This window comes from Melampsora larici-populina (assembly GCF_000204055.1).
Source record: "Melampsora larici-populina 98AG31 unplaced genomic scaffold MELLAscaffold_32, whole genome shotgun sequence".
NCBI lineage: Eukaryota > Fungi > Basidiomycota > Pucciniomycetes > Pucciniales > Melampsoraceae > Melampsora > Melampsora laricis-populina.
The window spans coordinates 829,901-850,573 of NW_006768796.1; the positions used below are offsets into that span (position 1 = coordinate 829,901).

At 41.4% G+C, this 20,673-nt stretch overlaps 4 protein-coding genes across 4 annotated transcripts; 1 reads left to right on the forward strand and 3 right to left on the reverse strand.

Moving 5' to 3' along the window:
* Positions 1 to 1,825: 1,825 nt before the first annotated feature.
* MELLADRAFT_89770 (uncharacterized protein) lies at positions 1,826 to 2,135 on the reverse strand (the record flags this gene model as incomplete). The annotated part of the gene is made up of 2 exons (XM_007412713.1): positions 1,826 to 1,987; positions 2,109 to 2,135. The coding sequence occupies 2 exons, from the start codon at positions 2,133 to 2,135 to the stop codon at positions 1,826 to 1,828; spliced, it is 189 nt and encodes a 62-aa protein (XP_007412775.1).
* A 6,113-nt stretch (positions 2,136 to 8,248) lies between these two features.
* On the reverse strand, positions 8,249 to 8,758 carry MELLADRAFT_65243 (uncharacterized protein; the record flags this gene model as incomplete). Its single annotated transcript, XM_007412712.1, has 1 exon — positions 8,249 to 8,758. One exon carries the CDS (start codon positions 8,756 to 8,758, stop codon positions 8,249 to 8,251), a length of 510 nt encoding a protein of 169 aa, XP_007412774.1.
* Positions 8,759 to 14,752: 5,994 nt separating this feature from the next.
* On the forward strand, positions 14,753 to 16,740 carry MELLADRAFT_89771 (uncharacterized protein; the record flags this gene model as incomplete). Its single annotated transcript, XM_007412677.1, has 5 exons — positions 14,753 to 15,312; positions 15,378 to 15,457; positions 15,563 to 15,960; positions 16,040 to 16,295; positions 16,364 to 16,740. 5 exons carry the CDS (start codon positions 14,753 to 14,755, stop codon positions 16,738 to 16,740), a joined length of 1,671 nt encoding a protein of 556 aa, XP_007412739.1.
* A 2,373-nt stretch (positions 16,741 to 19,113) lies between these two features.
* MELLADRAFT_65244 (uncharacterized protein) lies at positions 19,114 to 20,453 on the reverse strand (the record flags this gene model as incomplete). Its single annotated transcript, XM_007412711.1, has 3 exons — positions 19,114 to 19,331; positions 19,400 to 19,975; positions 20,237 to 20,453. 3 exons carry the CDS (start codon positions 20,451 to 20,453, stop codon positions 19,114 to 19,116), a joined length of 1,011 nt encoding a protein of 336 aa, XP_007412773.1.
* Between the last annotated feature and the right edge of the window lie 220 nt (positions 20,454 to 20,673).

The window sequence follows — 20,673 nt, forward strand, 5'->3', positions numbered from 1 at the left end:
CTTTTTGCGGCGGGACGCTTCAGGCATTGTTAGTGTTTTGCTTCTTTGGTAAATGTGCTTTAGTATACGCTGGAAAACTTTCATTAATGAAATTTCTTCAAATTCCAACATCATCAAGTTGCAATTTTATCTTCAAACACAAAAAGAGCAGTATTGGCTCCCGCAAAGCACAAAACAACACTCTATCACCACAAAGATGTACCATATTAGTGTTTTGCTTCTTTGTTAAATGTGCTTTAGTATACGCTGGAAAACTTTCATTGATGAAATTTCTTCAAATTCCAACATCTTCAAGTTGCAATTTTATCTTCAAACACAAAAAGAGCAGTATTGGCTCCCGCAAAGCACAAAACAACACACTATTGGCACAAAGATGTGCCATAACAGTGTTTTGCTTCTTTGTTAAATATGCTTTACTATATGCTGGAAAAATTTCATTAATGAAATTTCCTCAAATTTCATCATCTTCAAGTTGCAATTTCATCTTCAATCACAAAAAGAGCAGTATTGGCTCCCACAAAGCACAAAACAACACTCTATCACCACAAAGATGTGCCATAGTAGTGTTTTGCTTCAGTGTTAATTGTGCTTTACTATATGCTTGAAAAAATTTCATCAATGAAATTTCCTCAAATTCCATCATCTTCAAGTTGCAATTTCATCTTCAAACACAAAAAGAGCAGTATTGGCTCCCGCAAAGCACAAAACAACACTCTATCAACACAAAGATGTGCCATAGTAGTGTTTTGCTTCTTGGTTAATTGTGCTTTAGGTTTTATTCCAAATCTTTATTTATTACCATTTTTTCAAAATCAATCATCTTCAACCTACAGTGTAATGCATTGATGCCAATGTGACTATCTCACATTGCCTACTGTGCAAACCTCCCACCAACTCTTTTATGAGACCAAAATGATGATGATGATGATGCAGGGATCATGTGCATCTATGATAATTAAGCTTGATACAGGGCTATGATGTACCTTAATGTAGATAGATTACATTCCACAAGCAATCAAGACACGCAAGCAATCATAGTAAGAGACAAGTGGAACTTATCTCTTACTGTGCGCATAATCATGTAGTATCAAACTCATCAAATACAAAGGTCTTGAAAGTAATCCAAGGCTTGGAATACATACATTTGGAACTTCAAGTGCATATCATTAATCCACGTTTCAACCCTCAAAGTCAGGCCAGGTATGATAGTCCAATCATAACTTTCAGTTTGAATGAGGGAAGGGAAAACAAAGATTTCAAATGTTTTCATGGGCCATAACACAAACTGAAGAAAAATCTGGTAATTGCTTCTCCCTCAATCACCAAACAATTAAACACTGAGTTTTTTTGGAAACAGGTTCCAGTACCCACATTCGAGAGGTAAAGAGATACTTTCACATTCTTGACTCTTGGCATCTCACAATGCGAAGCTTACCCTAGCAAAGTTGTCTTTAGGTACGTAAGTTGTTGATGGCAAGATGAAGACAGGTCATTGAGAAACATACCTGATCAGGACCCCGGTATGCTCCTATGAAGGGTACAGATCTAGAATTGTGACTTTTGAGCTCGCGCGGAGATACGACATATGGGATTAAACAGCTTTCTCTTGGATTTTACCGGTTTCTGCCTGAATTTCAGAGTTGCTAAGTCCAATACAGCTGATTAAAAAGACTAAACCTGTCTTAAAGCTATGGGTAAAGCCAGGGACAAGTTTCCGAGCGAGCTCAAAAGTCACATTTTTGGATCTGTACCCCTTATAAGAGCATACCGGGGTCCTACCTGATCCACAACATCTGGTACAATCGTCGCCTTTTGATTAGTAAAATCAAAAGGCCACGGATGAGCAACTCGAACAGGCTGTTTCCCTACGACCCTCGGTGTTCACCGGCAGGCGTAGGGAAACGGGCGCCTTGAATAATTGAAGGGCTCTCTCGATTTGCAGAGCAGGTCTGTGATGATGATCGATATACAGATCATCTTCACAGACCTGAGTGGTTAGGTCAGAATTTCCAATAACCGGTCCGCGCCAATTCGAGTTGATTAGGGTTAAGGATCAGACTTACGGCTTAAGGGGTTTTGGACGTGTTATTGTAGAAGGTTCTGGACACTCCGGTAGGGTGGCCCTGGCCTCGCATTTCAAATTAAAATTTTCACACACATAGATTTTCAGTTGCGGTCAAAATCATTATCGATTTAGGGTGTTCAAACCTCAAAATCAATTCATGCAAGTTTTGTGCAAGTTCTGTGCAAGATATGAATAGAACTTGCACGGATCTTGCACAAAACTTGCAAGAGTCGGTCTCGCACGGTTTTTGCACGGTTTGGAACACAATAACTCGGGTTGTCAAAAAAATTACTGTGCAAGATTAGTGCAAAAAATCTTGCACGGATCTTGCACGGATCTTGCACGGTTTGGAACACAATAACTCGGGTTGTCAAAAAAATTACTGTGCAAGATTAGTGCAAAAAATCTTGCACGGATCTTGCACGGATCTTGCACGTCGGTCTTGCACATTTCTTGCACAGGTTTGAGCACCCTAATTGTTTCAAGGAACCAGGAATTTATCAAGGAAACTGTCTAGATACCAACCACACTGGTAAGTTTTGATTCTTTCTCCTACCATTGGTTGAATGAAATACCAACCATCCAATTTCCTGCTTTATACTGATCTGTAGTAACTCAACACTTCGAATCGGTCATCAAGCCCATTCATAACTATTTCCCCGCGTTGAGTTACACACCGAAGTCGCTGCTTGGCCTGCTGTGTTGTCGGACTCTGAGCTACGAACTAGCAGGTCATACGGCATTCGGTGTGTTTCAGACCTTGAGGCTTTTCGTTATTTCAGAAGCTTTTCGTTAATTCCGGGGATCGTTTTCTTATTTTCAACGAAATTTCTGACGGTGCGTATTATCACCTTTGAAAAAGATATTTATCAAAAAGACTGACATTGACCTTTCACAGGTACCAACCTTCACCAAATCGAAGTGCCGAAGTTCCATCAATAAACTTTTCTCTTTTGTGTTTTGTTTCACTGGAATCGTAAGTTGACACATATGTTCGCTCTCATCTGTGGTTATCTCCAACTAACACTTGGTTCTTACAATATCCAACCAAGTTTTGCACGGCCGCATCAATCAGGACATGGGTCGTAAACGAAACCGCGCAGCCCAACGTGCGGCAGGTGTTAAGCCGGCCAATTATAAATCCAAAAAATCGCCATGTCACATCCAATACCAGAAGGGGAGGGTCAAGAAAGACGGCATTGGACGACCTTTTTATCGCTATCATCGGAAGCGTACTCAATTGAGATGTGAACTAGCCACAGAACTCGGACTTCCCCTCGATACCAAATTCATATTTAGATATCATGCTGATGATCGCATGACCGCCGATGACATGAAAGATATTGAGATATATCATGGCACCGTTGCTGTCATCAACAAATCTGACTTATCTTTGGTGATGGTGGTACGATGTACACGATTCAGAACCATGGACCCTGAGCTGCGATCTAACTTTAATAACTCGGTCTCCACGATCTTCCAACATGCTTGTGCACGAAACACATGCACCATCAATGGTGCACACAAAAAGAAATCTGAAGAGGACGACAAGCATATCTGTGGATGGATGGGGCATTGTGGATGGCGAGGTGGAACCGACAAGGATAAATCCATAGGTGAGTTCCTTTTTTTTCCTCAATGTAATGAATTGATTGTATCATTTACAAATCAATGTTTGATATAGGTGCCTATGCAGTCAATGCATTCACTGCCACGGTTATGGATCAATTGTTAACGGACCGCGAGCGGATGACTCGATTCCACTTGATTCGGGATTTCTTAGCAGGAAGGTTTGCCAGCTTATCATTGTATGTCTTCAAGACGAACATCGCCTTTGGGCTTCTCACCCAGGTCCCCGGTTTTGATCAAGAAGCCTGGCAAGATACACCAAATGGCCGGGTTTTCGCCTCAAATATGGCTGTCAGTTGTGATGGTTTTGCCAACCGCATTCATACAGACCACGATCACACCCGATACGCGTTCGGCCTATTTGGTTTGATCAATCGACTCACCGGGAGGCCATGCTCAAAAGAAGAGGCAGCGACCCTCGGTTCAGTCGAAGGTCTGTATTTTGTTGTGAAGGATTTTGGAGTAAGAATTGCTTTGTCACGTTGCAATGGTCTCTACGAAGTATTATGGGATACTAAAGTGAGTATCTCAATACACCATACTGGCTCAAGGCGAATCAGTTAATCGACTTTATTTTGTAGATTCCACATTATACCACCCGATCAGAATCGTTTGATGCAAATGGCAAGAAGGTGCCCGCTGATCAATGTATGGTTACGCAATTTGGCTCATCTTGTCAAATATCCGAACAGCTGGTTCACCGTATTCAATTGCTTCATAAGGAGAAAGCCAGTATGACACCTGCAGCGTGGGAAGAGTATAAAGCCAAGAGAGTCAAGACGTTTGAGGATGAAAATTTGGTCAAGATGGAAGTTTGTAAACGTCGCAAAGCATTACGTGCCCTGGCAGCCAGGGAAAGACGTGCTGCTAAGGTCAAGGCCTTGCTAGATATTCTTCCCAAGTAGCCCGATTTGTAATCTTTTGAAATGTTGCTATGTCCCTTTTGTCTTTGATCAAAATTTCTCAACATTTCCTTCTATCTGGGTGTGAGCCTACTAGCGTCTGTTAGGCTAGTAGAGTCAATATAAAGGTTGTAGAAAGTCTAATAACTTCTACTAAGGTTGTGTAGATCAAGATCTACAAGTGTGAACGGGTATAGACGTGGGCGTAAGAGCTTTACTTGCAATAAACAAGTAAAGACTGCAGTTAGTTGACCTTTAAACAAAGGCTTTAGCCCAGGGATTTTGGGTTAATTATTGTCTTTACAATAATTAAAAAGAAGAGCAACTGACACGCAGTTCTCAATCCTAATTTGATCCTCTTCTATTCTAAGAAAGGTCAAAGAAGGTAGTGTTAAGGTCTATTATAACACCGGGAACTTTACACTCTGACTAATAGAGATTTCCCTGTAGATTTAGAGTTTCTTATATCAGATGAATCCCAAATCTGATATGAGCAATACTCAAGGACTACTTCCTTACAAGTAATTCCACCAAATGGATATTACCAGAAATACTGATTATGGAGTCTAATCAGAAACAAAGTTGAATGAGCACACAGAATAAGCAACAAGACACAAGGTTTGAGTTTCAAGGTTCGTAGAATCAGGCCTTTAAAGTTTGGTTATTGAAAAGCAAAGTTTAAAGGTTCTAGGAAGATGAATAAAAGCAAAGTTATGTAGTTGTTGAATAATAATGTGATGATTTTCCTCTTCTCAATTTGGTTGGATTTCCAGGGTTTATATAGTCTGAACCTTGGAAATCTTTGGACTACAAGTGCGCACAAATTGTGGTTCTATGGTTAGGTTAATTACAGTAAGACAGTTACTATTGGATTATAAGTATATTTCACTTGTTACATATGTGTTACGGCTGTGAAATATATGTAGCTTTGGTTTGTATCAAAGTTATGTATCTTCACACCCTTTGGTGTAAGTTCTGCACATGTTACATATGCTAAATCATATGTAACTTGACTCTTGAAACTGAGCCTTGAGTTGTGATTGCTATTTTTAAGGTTTTTATTATAATATGTTGCCCATTGGTACTCTGGTTTAGTACTCAGGGCTGACACTGGGTCTAGAACTGCTGGGCATTGTCCAATTAGTTATGATTGGAGCCTGAAATCCTCGCCTAACTAGTTTATATTACATATATCGTGTCTATCTAGAAGTAGCAAACATTTGCTGTCAACTTGTTTTTGTTTTCCACTTATGATGACTGAAACCCGTGAGAACAAGGACAATTTTTGTTGCCTTCAGCCCTGCTGAGTGAAAACCGTGGTTAGGTGTGTATGACCCAAAATCAGAGTCAAAAGAGAATATATTAGTTATTCAAAAACAGGATTGGAGTGAAGATCAAGCTTATTACCTTAAAATGAAAACGTTTCTGTGAACTCCTAAGATTGAGGGAGACCCTTGGGATTAAGTGTGTATCACACGTCAATAGGAGTGAACGTTTCGGATATTCACTCCTATAAGCTGAGCAACCGTTTCCCAAAAAAATGCTTCTTCCACCATTTTAAAAACAAGTGAAGCCCTCGGATAATGGTGTGTATCACACATAGAGAGGAGGGAACATTTTGAATGTTCCCTCCTTAAAAGAAGCTCTCTAGATAATTTCCCAAACCGAGTGAAGCCCTCGGATTTAGGTGTGTATGACACCTAAAGAGGAGTGAACATATTGATTATTCACTCCTCAAGAAACGCTCCCTAGGTAATTCCCAAACCGAGGGAAGCCCTCGGACTTAGGTGTGTATCACACCTAAAGTGGAGTGAACATATTGATCATTCACTCCTCAAGAAACGCTTCCCAGATAATTCTCAAACCGAGTGAAGCCCTCGGATTTAGGTGTGTATCACACCTCAAGAGGAGTGAACATATTGATCATTCACTCCTCGAGAAACGCTCTCTAGGTAATTTCTAAACAGAGTGAAGCCCTCAGATATAGGTGTGTATCACACCTAAAGAGGAGTGATCATATTGATCATTCACTCCTAGAAAACAACTACAAAAGACCAACGGTTTCCCTAAACCGAGGGAAACCGTTGGATTGTGTTGTTTCACACACAAAAAGGAGTGCACTTCTCGATTATTCACTCTCACTCGCTAGTTTATTCGATTCCCATCCGAGTAAACGAGCGAGTGAAACACTTGGATTATGGTGTGTATCACACATCTTCCAGAGTGAATATTGATCATAGACCCTTGGAATATGAAGTGTAGGAGACGCTTCATATTCCAAGGGTGAATATGTTCATGATTCACCCCTAGAAAAGCTTCACCAAGCAATCAGCCCATCGTTCAACACCTTAATGTCTGACGTCTACATGTCCAAGTCTAACTATTGATAAGATATGTATTGTCTACATATCTTATTCTTGTTCATTGGCAGGCGCACCAACCAAATAAGGAGACAATTGTTAAATTGCATAAAGACAACTTACCAAAGCATTGTAAGATGCTTTGCTTGTTTTATTTCTCTCGTTCAAATTTCTCACATTTGAAATACAAAATGAATTCATTTGAAAGCTAGATATCATGTTCATTTATTTCATGGTTTGTGTATTTACAAACAGTCACTATCTGCCTCGTCAATATCACTATCTGGCTCATCACTATCGTATAAAACCACTGTATCTATTTTTGAATATGTGCCATCGTTTTGGGCAATCCAATCGCGTTGCCACTTGAGTTTCATGAATATACATCTATTGTTTTGATACAAGTTGGCCCAATCCGTAGCGATGGGTAGGCAAACTTCATGCCAAAGTGGATGCATGAAGGGGACAGGTACTTGAGCTTGCCAGTTGAGATCGAGCGATATGAAGTGACTGTTTTCAATGTACGCCATCACAATGGGATCCGCATTTGGAATATGAGACACCATGCAAGGTGGAATCAGACTGGAGTTTGCATCGTGAGGACTGTAATAGACTACTGGGCGATTAAAGGTGTTTGCTATGATGTACCCTCCCATAGGCATCGGAAACCATTTATCGGGACCGGTTTTGAGAGCTGTTGGATCAATAATTGAGGTAATATGGTTGATGTCCGTATCCACCGCGAATTTGGGTAGGTTTTTCTGGTACCAGAGGTAGTTTGCGTGTAGATGTTGAGAACACCTGTGTCACCTGTGAAAAGTGACATGTAGGCCAATAGAAATATGCGCTGTACCAAGGGCAGCCAAGCCCGTACTTTGCAGCAGCGCCCCCCAGATGACCTGAGAGCACACCTTGAGCACACTCCAAGTACCTCAAGTCATCCACCAGAGACTCAAAAAATGTTTTACATCCCCATTCAAGGCCATCTCAATCTTCTCTCAAATTTTCACTCAGTTGCAATTTTATAATCCTGGCACACTTTTTATAACTCACCCAGAGCGCTCTGGGTACCTCTCAGAGCGCTCTGAGTACCCCGCAGAGCGCTCTGAGTACCCCTCAGAGCGCTCTGGATGCCCCGAGTCAAAGTGCTCTGGCTTTACCCGGAGCACTCTACCTATGCTCCGTGCTCTGATTCATCCAGAGTTCCTCTGCCTCAGAAGACTCAACCATCACGACTTCACAAGGACATGCGACCACCAAAAACAAGCAATTGACATATCAAAGAAGTGGAATTACATATCATCATCTCCACCCTCAAAATCTGAATCCTCCAAATCCAACTCGCCAAAACCTAAACCCCACATATCGCCTTCATCAACCCCCGCCAAGATCTCCAACTCCTCAACTTGAGCCTCGTTCAGTGGCTCAGCATCAAGTATTGGAGCGTGAGCTATTTCTTTCCAGTCTTCTCGTGCTCTCCTCACCAGCCCGTTCCACTGAAGCTCAAGTGCTCTATCTTCTTCTCCTGACAGGCTACTGTAGTCAACTGTTTGATTCAGTATCTTATACATGTCAGCATCCCAGGTGATACATAATCTCGATTGACGCTGCAAGAATTGAACAAGAGTCGCATGTAAGACAACCTTGCTTTCTTCCAAACGATCTTCCTCTCTTGCTTTTTTTGATTCTGTGATTTCCATCATCCACCTGTTAGGGATCGATTCCAGGTTTGCGTCTATCACAGAGTACCCAGTCAAACCGTCAGTCATCAAGACACCATGAACCACCCAGTCCGTAGCCATCTGACCAACGTACCTTCTATACCCAGTGCGGTTCGAACGACCGATACCTTCTCATCTACAGCCAACGCCCATTTTATCATTTGCCTACATTCTCGTGCAACTCGAGAAAGCTCATCACAAGCATGTGACATGGAAAGGTACGCTTGAATTCCTTCCTGGGTTCTTGGATCAATAGCCCACGCCTCGGTTGGATGTGTGAGGTGACCAACATCCCAAAATGTATCATACACTGACAGGCTTCGTATATGTTCAAATGAATGGCATTCAATCACGACTCCATCGGCAAAACTCGTGTTGAATGTATTAACAAGTCGCTCAAAGGTTTTATACTTTGTTTTCAGGGCAGCTTGTTTCTCTCTCAACACCTTTTTCATTTTTTGCTGAGCCCGGGTACCTTGAAGATTGATGTATCTAGTCAGCCACATGAGCCAATATATCCACAAATGAATGAAATACATAGGATCATACATATACATACCTTCCCTTTCATCACTATGTTTCTGCATAGTGAAGACATCAATTTTTGCTACGTGTAGCTTTGACTTGGCCACTCGAATTCGGATCAAGCTCCGACCTTTGGGTGCTATAAAAACCAAAGAGTTAGACACTTGTAAGGCCACCAAAATGACAAATCTCACTCCTTGCACCAGGAGTATCGCGGTACTCATTGCCACCCAGCTCTTCCACAATCTCATCGATTTTTTCATTTAACACTAAGATTGACCTTGGTAAACTATCCATTTCGATTCTTTCTGCTCTTGTCAGGTCACGCCTCGCTATTCCCTGCAAAGCTTCTAGATCAAGCCTGGAGTGACCGGTTGTTTACTTGATGATAAAAAGAAGTAGATGATAAAAATAGTAGAATTGACTCACTCAGATTTTCGAAGATCTTCTTCAAGCCCCACCAACTTGGTCAGTTTCTTACTCAAAACATCAGAGTTTTCAGCAACCATGCTTTTCAGCTGACATTCCCTTTGACGGCTCCATTGTTCAATGAAGTACTCCTTTGTGTATCGTGGCTCGCGTTTTAGTAGTTCTAACTTTGTGTGGCTTTCTAAGTACAGCTTGTGTGCTACAGCCTGGCGTTTGAGAAGCCATTTAACTTCTCAGACAAAACAAAGAAATGAGTTCTGTTTGCTTTATTGTGTACAAATAAGATAGTTGTATGTACCCAAGTTGGAACGACCTGATTCATTGTGATGCTGGCCACGTAAATTCAATGCAGCAAGTCGATGGGACTTTGTTGAATACCTCAGTCCACTAACTAAAGATGCCAGCCGAGACCATATACGTTCCATTCCCTCCCCATCCGACAATCCCCAGTCCATGTTAAGACGTGGATTATACTGTAGCTGGCAACTCCATTGGTGAACAAAAGCGTGAAAGACACTTGTTCCAAACATTAAAAGTCCGGCGTCACGTTCATCCGAAAACAAATCACGCTGGAAAAGAAACAAGGTGAACAATCTTTCTATCCAAAAAAATTAATAACATACTTTTATTACACCCTTCTCCAGGTTACAGCCTATGTCATACAGTACACCGTATTTCATATCACGTTCACTTTGCTTTAGAAGCCATCCAAGCATAGCCACTGGGAAATGACCCCTGGAAGGAGTGTGTTAGATACCGGAGTAATGTAGTGGGCTTGATTACGAGAGAAGCTCACTTTTCTCCACTCTTAATTATATTAATGAACTTGATTATGTGGTCATGACGACACCCCATGCCCATCAAGCCGGTCTCGTCAAAACTACGAAAAGAATGACCTCCTCAAATGTCATCTGCTGCAGTGTGTTGGGCACTGCAGGGGTCCTGTAACATTAAAAAGGTCAATTTTACTATTGAAGACTTAGGAATTCTAACTCCCACAACGTACAATCACTTTAGTACGAGTTTTGTCCGCCGGCTGTTTAGCCATCTTATTCTCCCACCATTTAATCTCGTCGGGAGCAAGAAAGAGAGCAGGTGTTACTCCCGTTTCGCCTCTCCACACAGCACTAGTGGCTTCATGTCGCCGGTGCTGAAAATTGCCGTCTAAGCAAACGACCACGTTTGGCTCAGCAGCACGTTTTCCCAGTACTTCCGGTCCAAAAAATGGAGGACACGTTGACGCGAGAATGTCTTCAGGCGATAAACGAAGGGCCTTTGTGGTCAACTCGTCCTTCAGTCGCATCATTTCGCGAAATGCATCCACAGCCGCCGAAAAGGGCTTGCGCCAATCTAGCGACTACATATGTAATTCAACAAACCGTTAGTTTTTCATTCTGAACGTTTCAGCTCTTACTAATGAATAGAGTGATTAAATAATAAGTATATGTACAGAAGTCAAGATTCAAATAGATACAACTTGATTGTATTTATTTTCTCACCTGATTGGTTCCGGGATTTACTAGGAGTGAATGTCGAGGATCAAGAAACTCGTCTTGCGCATCCACGAAAGGAGCCAATCGAATGCTACAGTGCTTCCATACTATGTGATGGTATCTGAGCAGCCGTATTGAAAACGCGATTTGAGGGGCCTTTGCTGAGCCTCCAATATATCCCATGCGCAGGAGACGGACCACACGAGGAGTGCATTGGCACACCTTGAGAGTGATCTTTGATCGAGCTGAAAACAGTACATATCAACTATCTGGTTTGATACATAGGACAAGATAAAGAAGACTCACTTGCCCAGTCTATGGCATCAATCGATATGTCTTTTATTTTCCATGAAGCACAGTTACATGATTCATTCATGTCGTGATTCCAGAGAATAGGATCAGTCCACTGGAAAGTGGTCCGACTACATGGCATAAACGCTAAAAACATCTTTGGAAAGACGTTCTTCCAATCAGCTTCCTCGCGCAATGTCCTTTCCTGGTATGTAACACTGCGATAATATTCGGCTGGATTGACGGGAGGCCTGTCCTGTTTGTTTTCATCTGTGTTACTGATATTATCGGCGGCTATAAACTCATCGTATAATGGTTGATTGACCTGTGGATCAATGGCTGGTGTGGGTTGACCAGATCCTTCGGCAACTCCCGTCAAGGTTGAACGCCTGGCTTTCGACGCTTCTGTCTCGCGAGCTTGCCTTTCAGCGAGTTTAATTCCTGCGGCTGATTGTGGAGTTCGCTTAGCTAGCCTGGTTTGTTTCCGAGGTGGTTGGATCTCTTCCCCAGGTAAGGCCATTACGATTGAAAGTGAAAGATTGAAGTAGGAATAAGGACAATTGATTAGAATTGATCGTAGAACAATGCTATTCTCTCAGTAATTTTTCAAAGTTACTTTCATTACGATACTCTCGGTCGGTCATTTCATATTGGATAATAGTGTACCCTCATTAGTATGACATCTTTTTGGCAGATGAAGGAAGGAAACCCTAGTGACCATTGCAGTGCTACTCAGGGGTGATCTTGATTAAATCTTTCCTGATTTGAAGATAACCTGTCAATCGATAAGTCGATGTACCCAAGATGGACAATAATCGATAAGTCAATTTACCCAAGATGGACAATTATTGATCGGAAATTATCCAAGGACATTGGTTTGGAAGGACCATTGGGTTCCTTCCGAGCACCTACAAGATTGACATCAGAATGTCAAAGATGCCTCCTTTCGATTCGCCTGAAAGTATGTGGCTTATGTGAATGTGAAGTCTATCAAATGATAGGCTCGCATGATCTGGTATCTGCCTGTCTTGACCCATAAAGAAATGCAAATGACCTCCCTAAGACAAGCTTGTGTACTTGTACCGATGAACCAAAAGGTTATTACAACTACTAGACCAACATGTTTCAATAAATAGTGAGTACCAAGTTTAGTGAGTAATGAGTTGAATGTTATATCCATCAACAACCATTATCAAAGAATGAAAAAAATTGGCAAAATATAATAGTCTGGCTTGCGCTTGGTTGTTTATCATATATAAGATCATGATGTGTGAAAGGGGTTGAATTCAAAATCACACATGGTTTTCTACCAATGTTTCAACAAGATTACTACCAGAGCAACAACTTCCAACATATAGTCAGTTGAATGTTATATCTGTTGCACATTATCAGAGAAAGAGAAATAAAACAGAGTCTTGCTTACCATTCAACAAGATTACTACTAGAGCAACAACTTCCAACATATAGTCAGTTGAATGTTATATCTGTTGCACATTATCAGAGAAAGAGAAAAAAAACAGAGTCTTGCTTACCATTACGTGTACATCATATGTGCTCATATAAAGTGGTCAAATTCCAGATTTGAGTGATTCACTCCCCCCACAAAAAAAGTTGACTGATGCAAAAATACATGCTCACACATTATCAAGCAAGGTCCATTTTTGGCTTGTCTCAAAAAAAGGAAAAAGTTTTCCTCATGCAGCATTTCCTTAAAAACATGCTCAGAAATCATTAATGGGGGTTTGAGTGGTCTTCAGGCTAGCAAACCCTTGATGTATACAGAATGTAGGCCAACTCTGACTGATTCCTAATCAATTGATAAAACTGGTTATTTTGAAAAACCAAAAAGGGTTTATTTGCTACAATATAATATGTGCATTACTCTCAAGTCTAAATACCAATACAAAGGAGGCCACTAAGGGGTGTTTCTGTGAGTGATAGCTCACCCCTCAGCTATAAAAGATGTAGAACAGCTCTGACTGATCTCTAATGAAGCCTTACATCTTGATCTCATCAAAAAACAACAAAGTTTCAATTGCCAACATTCTGACCACATCACTCTCAAATAGTATAGTACTAAATAACCACTACAAATGCCACTAAGTAGTCTTTAGGTGAAGGCCAGCAGACCAATAATGTATAGTAATGTATGGAAACTATTCCGTATCCCTAATTAAGCAACACTTTTTGGTTTTATCAAAAAACAAGTAAGTCTAACATTATTCCTGCATCACTTGCAAATCGTATCAAACACCCACTACAAAGGCCACTAAGTGGTCTTCACATGAGTGCCAGCGCACCCATGATGTATGTATAGTGTAGACCAACCATCATATATCCCCAATCAAGCTTCACATCAAATAAATTATTTGCCAAAACCATTCCCGCATCACTCTCAAATAGTATCATGAGTTTTGTAAGTTCTCACAGGAGTAAAAGCTTTGGGTTTTCTGAAAACTAGGTGGGGTTATACATCATCCCAAATATACTAAGGGCACATGTAGGTTCTTCAGTGTAATGGTGCTCAGACACTCAAGTTTGATTCAAGTTTTGTATGAAAAGCTGGACCTTCTAATCTCGAGTGATTATGAATTCAGGTTTTTTTAACACTAAGTGGTTTCTGCCCACGTCTAAAAGTGATAAAACACTTCAAACACTTGATATGTATTGTGAGTAAAGCTCCACGTCACAATCAACTCGAAGCCTCCAAAAGGATATCTACTTCACCTAAATTCGACTCAAACACCCTTACCTTCCAATCATCAAATTGAAAATTCTAAAATATTCATCCATTTCTACTTCAGGCACGGACAGGAAGGGAGGAAACTCTATTATTTCCTAGACTTAGGCCCTAACTCAGTATCTCATGTATGTGCCTAAGTCCAAACCTTCCTTCCTTTGCATGAACTTGATCTACCACTAACACAACCTTACCCCAACAGTAAGCATCATGTTCTGAGTGGTGTGGGGTGGGTCTCCGGGTATTAAGATGCCGGCATGGGCTAGAAATTATGCCATAATCCTATACCCGAGAGAGCGAGAGCAAGTTCGGAGAAGTGTTGAGTAATGATATCCGCAATTCAATTATCTTTTTAAAAGAAAGAAAAGCTAGAAATCTTTCCTAGAGAAAGATAACAGAGAGAATCTATTGAAGAGAAAGGCTAGTGTGTTACTCCAAGGTGAAGTAAGGAAGAACCGGCGAAGCAGTGAAAAAGTTTTTTCATTCCTTCTGTATTTGGTTCCCAACCAAATTTGCCTCTTTGTGAAATCTCACCTTTCACAAACTTCCTCTCAAACCTTGGAGTTACACCACTACCTTTCCCCGTGCCCTTGTGAAATGGACCTCTGTGTACCTCCGCAAGCTCTGGGAACACACCCAATCTCAAGTACAGCCATGGTTTCTGGTACACGCTCCAAAAGACATATCACAAATCCACCAAAAACTTCAAAAAATTCAAAAGCTTCAAAAACTTTGAAAACTTCGAAAACTTCGAAAACTTTGACTAGCCACAATCAAAATGCCCGTAAGAAGAACACTTCATCAGCTTCTGGTACGGCGGCCGATACTTTGAATGATGAGGAAGAAATCAAAGATCCGGACTTTGAAGACGAAGATGAAGACACTCAAGAAATTCCCAACAGCTCAAAAACCATTCCAACCAAAAAAATCTTTCGCTCCAGATTTCCACAATTGGAACTTGACACTTTTGAAGAACAACTTGATCAATGGACCATAGCCAAACTTCGTGATTGCATTGTGAAGCAAAACTCTTGCCGTAGCTCAGCTCACAAAGACATCAAGGATACCGTGAAATTACTCAGAATGGATTTTGAGAAACAAGTTCTCATGGTCGCGTTGATGGCAGGTGTTCCTGAAGTAGTCATATGGAATTTAATGTGAGTTGAGGTGTTCTTTGCATTCACCAGTTCTTCATCCAGCTGACTTTTAGCGTTTGTTCCAGGGGGTTTGGGAAATATAAGGGCAAGGCAAACCCTTGGATCCGGTTTCTTTCTTTCTGTATAAAATGTCTCGGTGACAAGTGTTTGTCCCATCTGTTTCATTTCATACTACTCTTTCTATCATAATCAACTCATCTGACCTTTTATTATTTTTACCTATCAATCAATGACTACATCAAAATCATAGTACCAGAGCGCGACAACAAGGACGAATGGGTCGCTCGAAATCAGAAGATGGCTGACGAGTGGGCTCAACTGAGCAAAGACGAGCAAAACATCTTTCGCGATCCATATTTCTTCGCTCTAGCCGGCATTCCTGATTATTCTACGCATGTCATCGACACTGAAGAGACTGTAGAAGACGATCCTGCAAATGGAGTCAATGTACAGCAATTTGATGCTTCCACCACACCGGCTACAGTCCATCAACTATCAGAATCTGACAAAGAGAAGTACCAGCCTATATTTAACAAGTTGGTGAACGTTGACAAGGTTCATATGTGCCATGGAAAACCTGAACCGCTGCCATCTATCGCCACTCTTCAAAAGAGATCCCTTCTTGCTGTGAGAAAGGCTCACCAAGACGTATGTTAAATCATTTTGGATTGTCTCAAAAGTTGAAATCAAGTCTCTGAATTATGTTGCCTCCATTTGTACCATCTAGTTTGCGGTGATCTGTCAACGAAATCAAATATCTTATTACTTGACAACTGCAAGCTGTGGCGGAGTTAATGGGTGGTCGCAAACATTCTCAAATGACGTCGATTTCGCCAAGTGGGCACTTGACAAATGTCATGTACCAACCAAATTTGCCAACTATGTCCATGGAAAAGATGCGGTTCAAGAAATCAAGAAGAAGACTCCACAAGCGAGCAATGCCCGCAGAAGTCAACTAACTATGCTTCTCAATAATCTGATGAGTAAGTTTTATTCTGGTGACTCAAAGGACTTCTTAATTGAATAAGTAATTAATTATCTCTATGCAGAGGAGCACATGCCCGAGGTATTCCAAAAGTGCCCGATCCGGTCAGCTACATACAAACTAAGCGTTGGAAAGTTCAAATTGTACAGAAACCTGGAAGTTCCCTCTCATCGCAAGACCTCCTTGTTGGTCACCGAAAAGCTACTGATTCGATTGTCAAGGCCTGGATCAAAGATATTCAAGACAAGAATTTCGTACTGGAAGCATTATCTGAATCTGAGATCAATCAACAGGACGCCACTTTGCAAGAATCAGCCAACCCAGCCCTTCAAAACGATCAATCAGACCCCAATCGTAGCTCCAGCACAGAACAAACTAGGTACAAGGGCAAGAAGCGGCGCGTGGTTTCCGATTCTGAGTCTTCAGACACCAATGATGTTTAGGATCTCATATATACCACTGTTTCTCAAAATTATGTTCAAACTATTGAGTATCAGGTCTATCAAAGGGAGGTATCTTGAAATCTGTGAACGAATATAAAACGGTTGGAACCATTCATCATTTCAATCTTATTGTTTCATTAAGCTTCTTGTGTTTGATCTACCATCAAACCTTTGATGTGTATTTTGCCGACAATTTTTATATTTTTTTTACTATATGATGGTTTTATGAAATTCAGTTGAATCGATGCTGGTTTTGTTTTGTGACACCTCAAACTTCGATCAAATTTTTTCAATTTTCTTCTTGTCGTATTAAGTAAATTCATATTTCATTCACGTACATGTTATGAAATTCAATCAAATCAATGCTATCTTTGTGTGAAACACATCCAAACTCTCTATTGAGCCTTTTTCATTTCAATCTTACTGGTCGTATAATTCTATAGGTAAAATCACATTTCATTCAAAAAGACTTCATAATCAAATCAATGCTGGTCTTGTGTGAAACGAGACCAAACTCTCTCTATTGAGATCAATCAATCCATCGTATGTATATGTAAATTCATATTGCAAGTTCAGATGAATCAATAATTTTTCATCATTTGAAGGGTTTGAATTCAAGTTCTGATCAATCAATAACTTTGCATCATTTTAAATAGCAATCATTTTTCTCACATGAAGTCTAAAACGTACTTGTTCACTACTCTTTCACGTATGTGTTCATATCATATATCTTTTAACCAAAATAGTGTACCGTAGTGTACCATCAGGAAGAGGAGTTTGTACAAGTTAAGGACTACTCATACAAAGCTCACGTCATCTGGTGTACAAAGACAGGATTTGTAAAAAAACAAAGGTGTGATTTGAATTGCATGAAACGGATGAACACTACTGATATTGTATAGATTATGTTGATGTATAATGCACCGGATTTGAATCTCAAATACTGGATTTTGATATTTTATGGGGATTATTTAATTGTGATTTGAACTTGTGATTGATGTACGGTTGGTTGGCAATCGATTTGGCTGACAGACAAGAGGTAACCTCCATATACATAAGGTGATATTACGGTGTTGGGTTTGATTGGTTTGTGGTGGGAGCTAATTGGTAGAGGATGTTGGTCGATGGAACAAGAGTGATGAATTGCTTGAAAGACTGTTGTCGGTTCATTCAATCTCAAAGGGAACAATTATGTATGTAGTTGTACAATTTTGAAGACTGAGTTACTGACGGTTGTGGGGAACTCTGGATGAATCAGAGCACGGAGCATAGGTAGAGTGCTCCGGGTAAAGCCAGAGCACTTTGACTCGGGGCATCCAGAGCGCTCTGAGGGGTACTCAGAGCGCTCTGAGGGGTACTCAGAGCGCTCTGAGAGGTACCCAGAGCGCTCTGGGTGAGTTATAAAAAGTGTGCCAGGATTATAAAATTGCAACTGAGTGAAAATTTGAGAGAAGATTGAGATGGCCTTGAATGGGGATGTAAAACATTTTTTGAGTCTCTGGTGGATGACTTGGGGTACTTGGAGTGTGCTCAAGGTGTGCTCTCAGGTCATCTGGGGTGCGCTGCTGCAAAGTACGGGCTTGGCTGCCCTTGGGACAGCGCATATTTCTATTGGCTTACATGTCACTTTTCACAGGTGACACAGGTGGTTGAGAAAGCTGAGTGCGAATTGCAGATGCGTCCTGGGGTTTTAGTCCGAGTGAGAGTGCCACTGTTGAGAATGCACAGAGACCTTCTCGTGGTACATCTGTGGCCTGATTGATGAATGGGAAGAGGTATAGTGGGACATCTGTGACAAAAGACCACTTCTGAAAGAAGATGAATGAGGCTTCAGTATGCTATCGGAGGAAAACACAAGTAGGAATCAGACATACCTTCAAAACAACATCCTTGATTTCAGCTTCTGCCTTCAATTCGTCTGGTGTCAGATTTTTTTGAGCCTAGTAGATAAATTGAACAATCATAAGGGAAATGTATTATGTATTTACAAAGGGATGGAGAACTGACTTGTATCTTTGCCATGCGCCTGTTGGGTATTAAACTATCAGACTGGGATTTGGCCTGTGAGAGTTTGTCGTTTGGGGTCGAGTTGCTAGTTGGGGGATTAGTGTGCCCGGAGTTCGTGTTTCCAGAGGTGGGAGGTGATTTGTTGGGGGCGGCAGCGTTGATTCGGTGGGTAGAAGCTTGAGTGATAAGAGCTAGTGCTTTGTTTTTGCATTTGCGGCCTTTGGCACTGGTTGTTTGCTCGCTTTGATCAGTAGGTTGTTGTTTGTCTTTCCACCCACACCCCTTTGGGAGTTTGGGCTCTTTGGGAGCTTTGTTGATGGGTGCTGTTTCGGTTTTGTTGCGGTGAGAAGATCGTTTGGGAGCCAGTTAATTTGGTTGGACCTTCTTCCGTTTCTGTTTCTTTGTAGCAACGGGAGGAGCTTTTCGTTTCTTTTTGACAATCAAAGGATCGGTTTCAGGCTCAGGCGAGGGCTGGTGTTTGACTTGAGCCTGTTCAGCACAAACATCAACATCTAGTTCAATGTTTGGCAGCGGGTTGGTTTCAAGATCAAGAGGTGGAAGGTTGTCCTTGTCCGAGCTCAAATCTAAGGTGTTTGATAGGAGTATGTCAGCTCTTGACATCCATTTGAAGATAATGGAAACCAAAACTCACGATCTTGAGTAGTACTGAAATGTAGAGGTGAGGTATTCTTACGAGGTGAATCTTCTTGTAAGTGGGTCTTGTTCTTCTCCGTTTCATCGATTTCTTCCAGATCACGTAGAGTTTTGGAGATTTTGTCCTCTAATGTTTGATCTATCTCTTCGGTGTTGTCATCTACTTTTTGATCTATCTCTTTTGTGATTTGTTCTGCTGATTTACTATCTATGTGCTCTGTTCCTGGCTTCTCTCCTTTAGGGTGAGTGGGACTGGGTACCGGGTGATTTAAGTCGGGTAATGGTTGACCTTCGAATTCGGTTTCGGTGGGAATTGGAGGTGCAAGACATTCATTTGGTGCGGGAGTTGAGTTCTCCGTGTTGATAGTGGCTGATTGTCGTGATTGAATGTTTTTCTTTGTTTTTTCTGATGTTGTTTGGGTCGATGTTGACAAGGATTGATGATTGTTGGCCTCAGATGCCTGATTGACAAGGTTTGCTAATTCAATATCGCGGAGCAGTCGGGTTAACAAGGTGGTTTGGATGCTGTGTGGAAGGGCCTGCAGTGCGCCAAAGGCCTCTTCATATCGATTCGCTAGGTACACAGGTTGGTCAGGTGGTGGTGCTGGTGGCTGGGTACTTTGTGATAGCGGAATAGAAGAAGTTGGAGGAGCAGGGTTGTTGATGATTGGTAAGTGTGGTCCATGGTTATGGTGAGGATTAGTAATATCGAGATAATATTGACCGGTGCGGGTATGTCAGCCTGTAACTCTGAAGGGACAGGGTTCTTGCGAGGATGGTGACTTTCCACGTTTGGCAAGGATCTTTGCTGAATGTTTGTGGTCACCAAGACTACATTTGTAGTAGATTGAAGTAACTCGAGTGTCGTACGTTGTGATTGAGATGCCATGAGCCGAAGCATACTGATCGAGGTATGCTTTCATCGAGTCTGGGTCAAGGTATAGGTTATCAATGCTAGGAGGAGTGATTGGATTGTGAACGAGAGGAGTTGAGGTGCTGACTGTGTCAGTGGTGGTGGCCTTGATTGTTGGGTTTTTGGCTGCTTCATCCATGGTAAGGGTGAAAGGTGTGAAAACGATATAGAGAGGTTGTTGAAGGGGAGGGTTTGGAGTGAGCCAATCGGGTTCGAGAATTGAGTTTGAACCTGCAAAAGGTCATGGTTTAAGTTGTTACACGTGTCACATGTAACAAAACTCAGAACTTACTGATGATGTACGGGTGTGAAAATGGCTGGAAGGTGCTGGATTTGGTGTGTATGCTGATAGTTTGGAG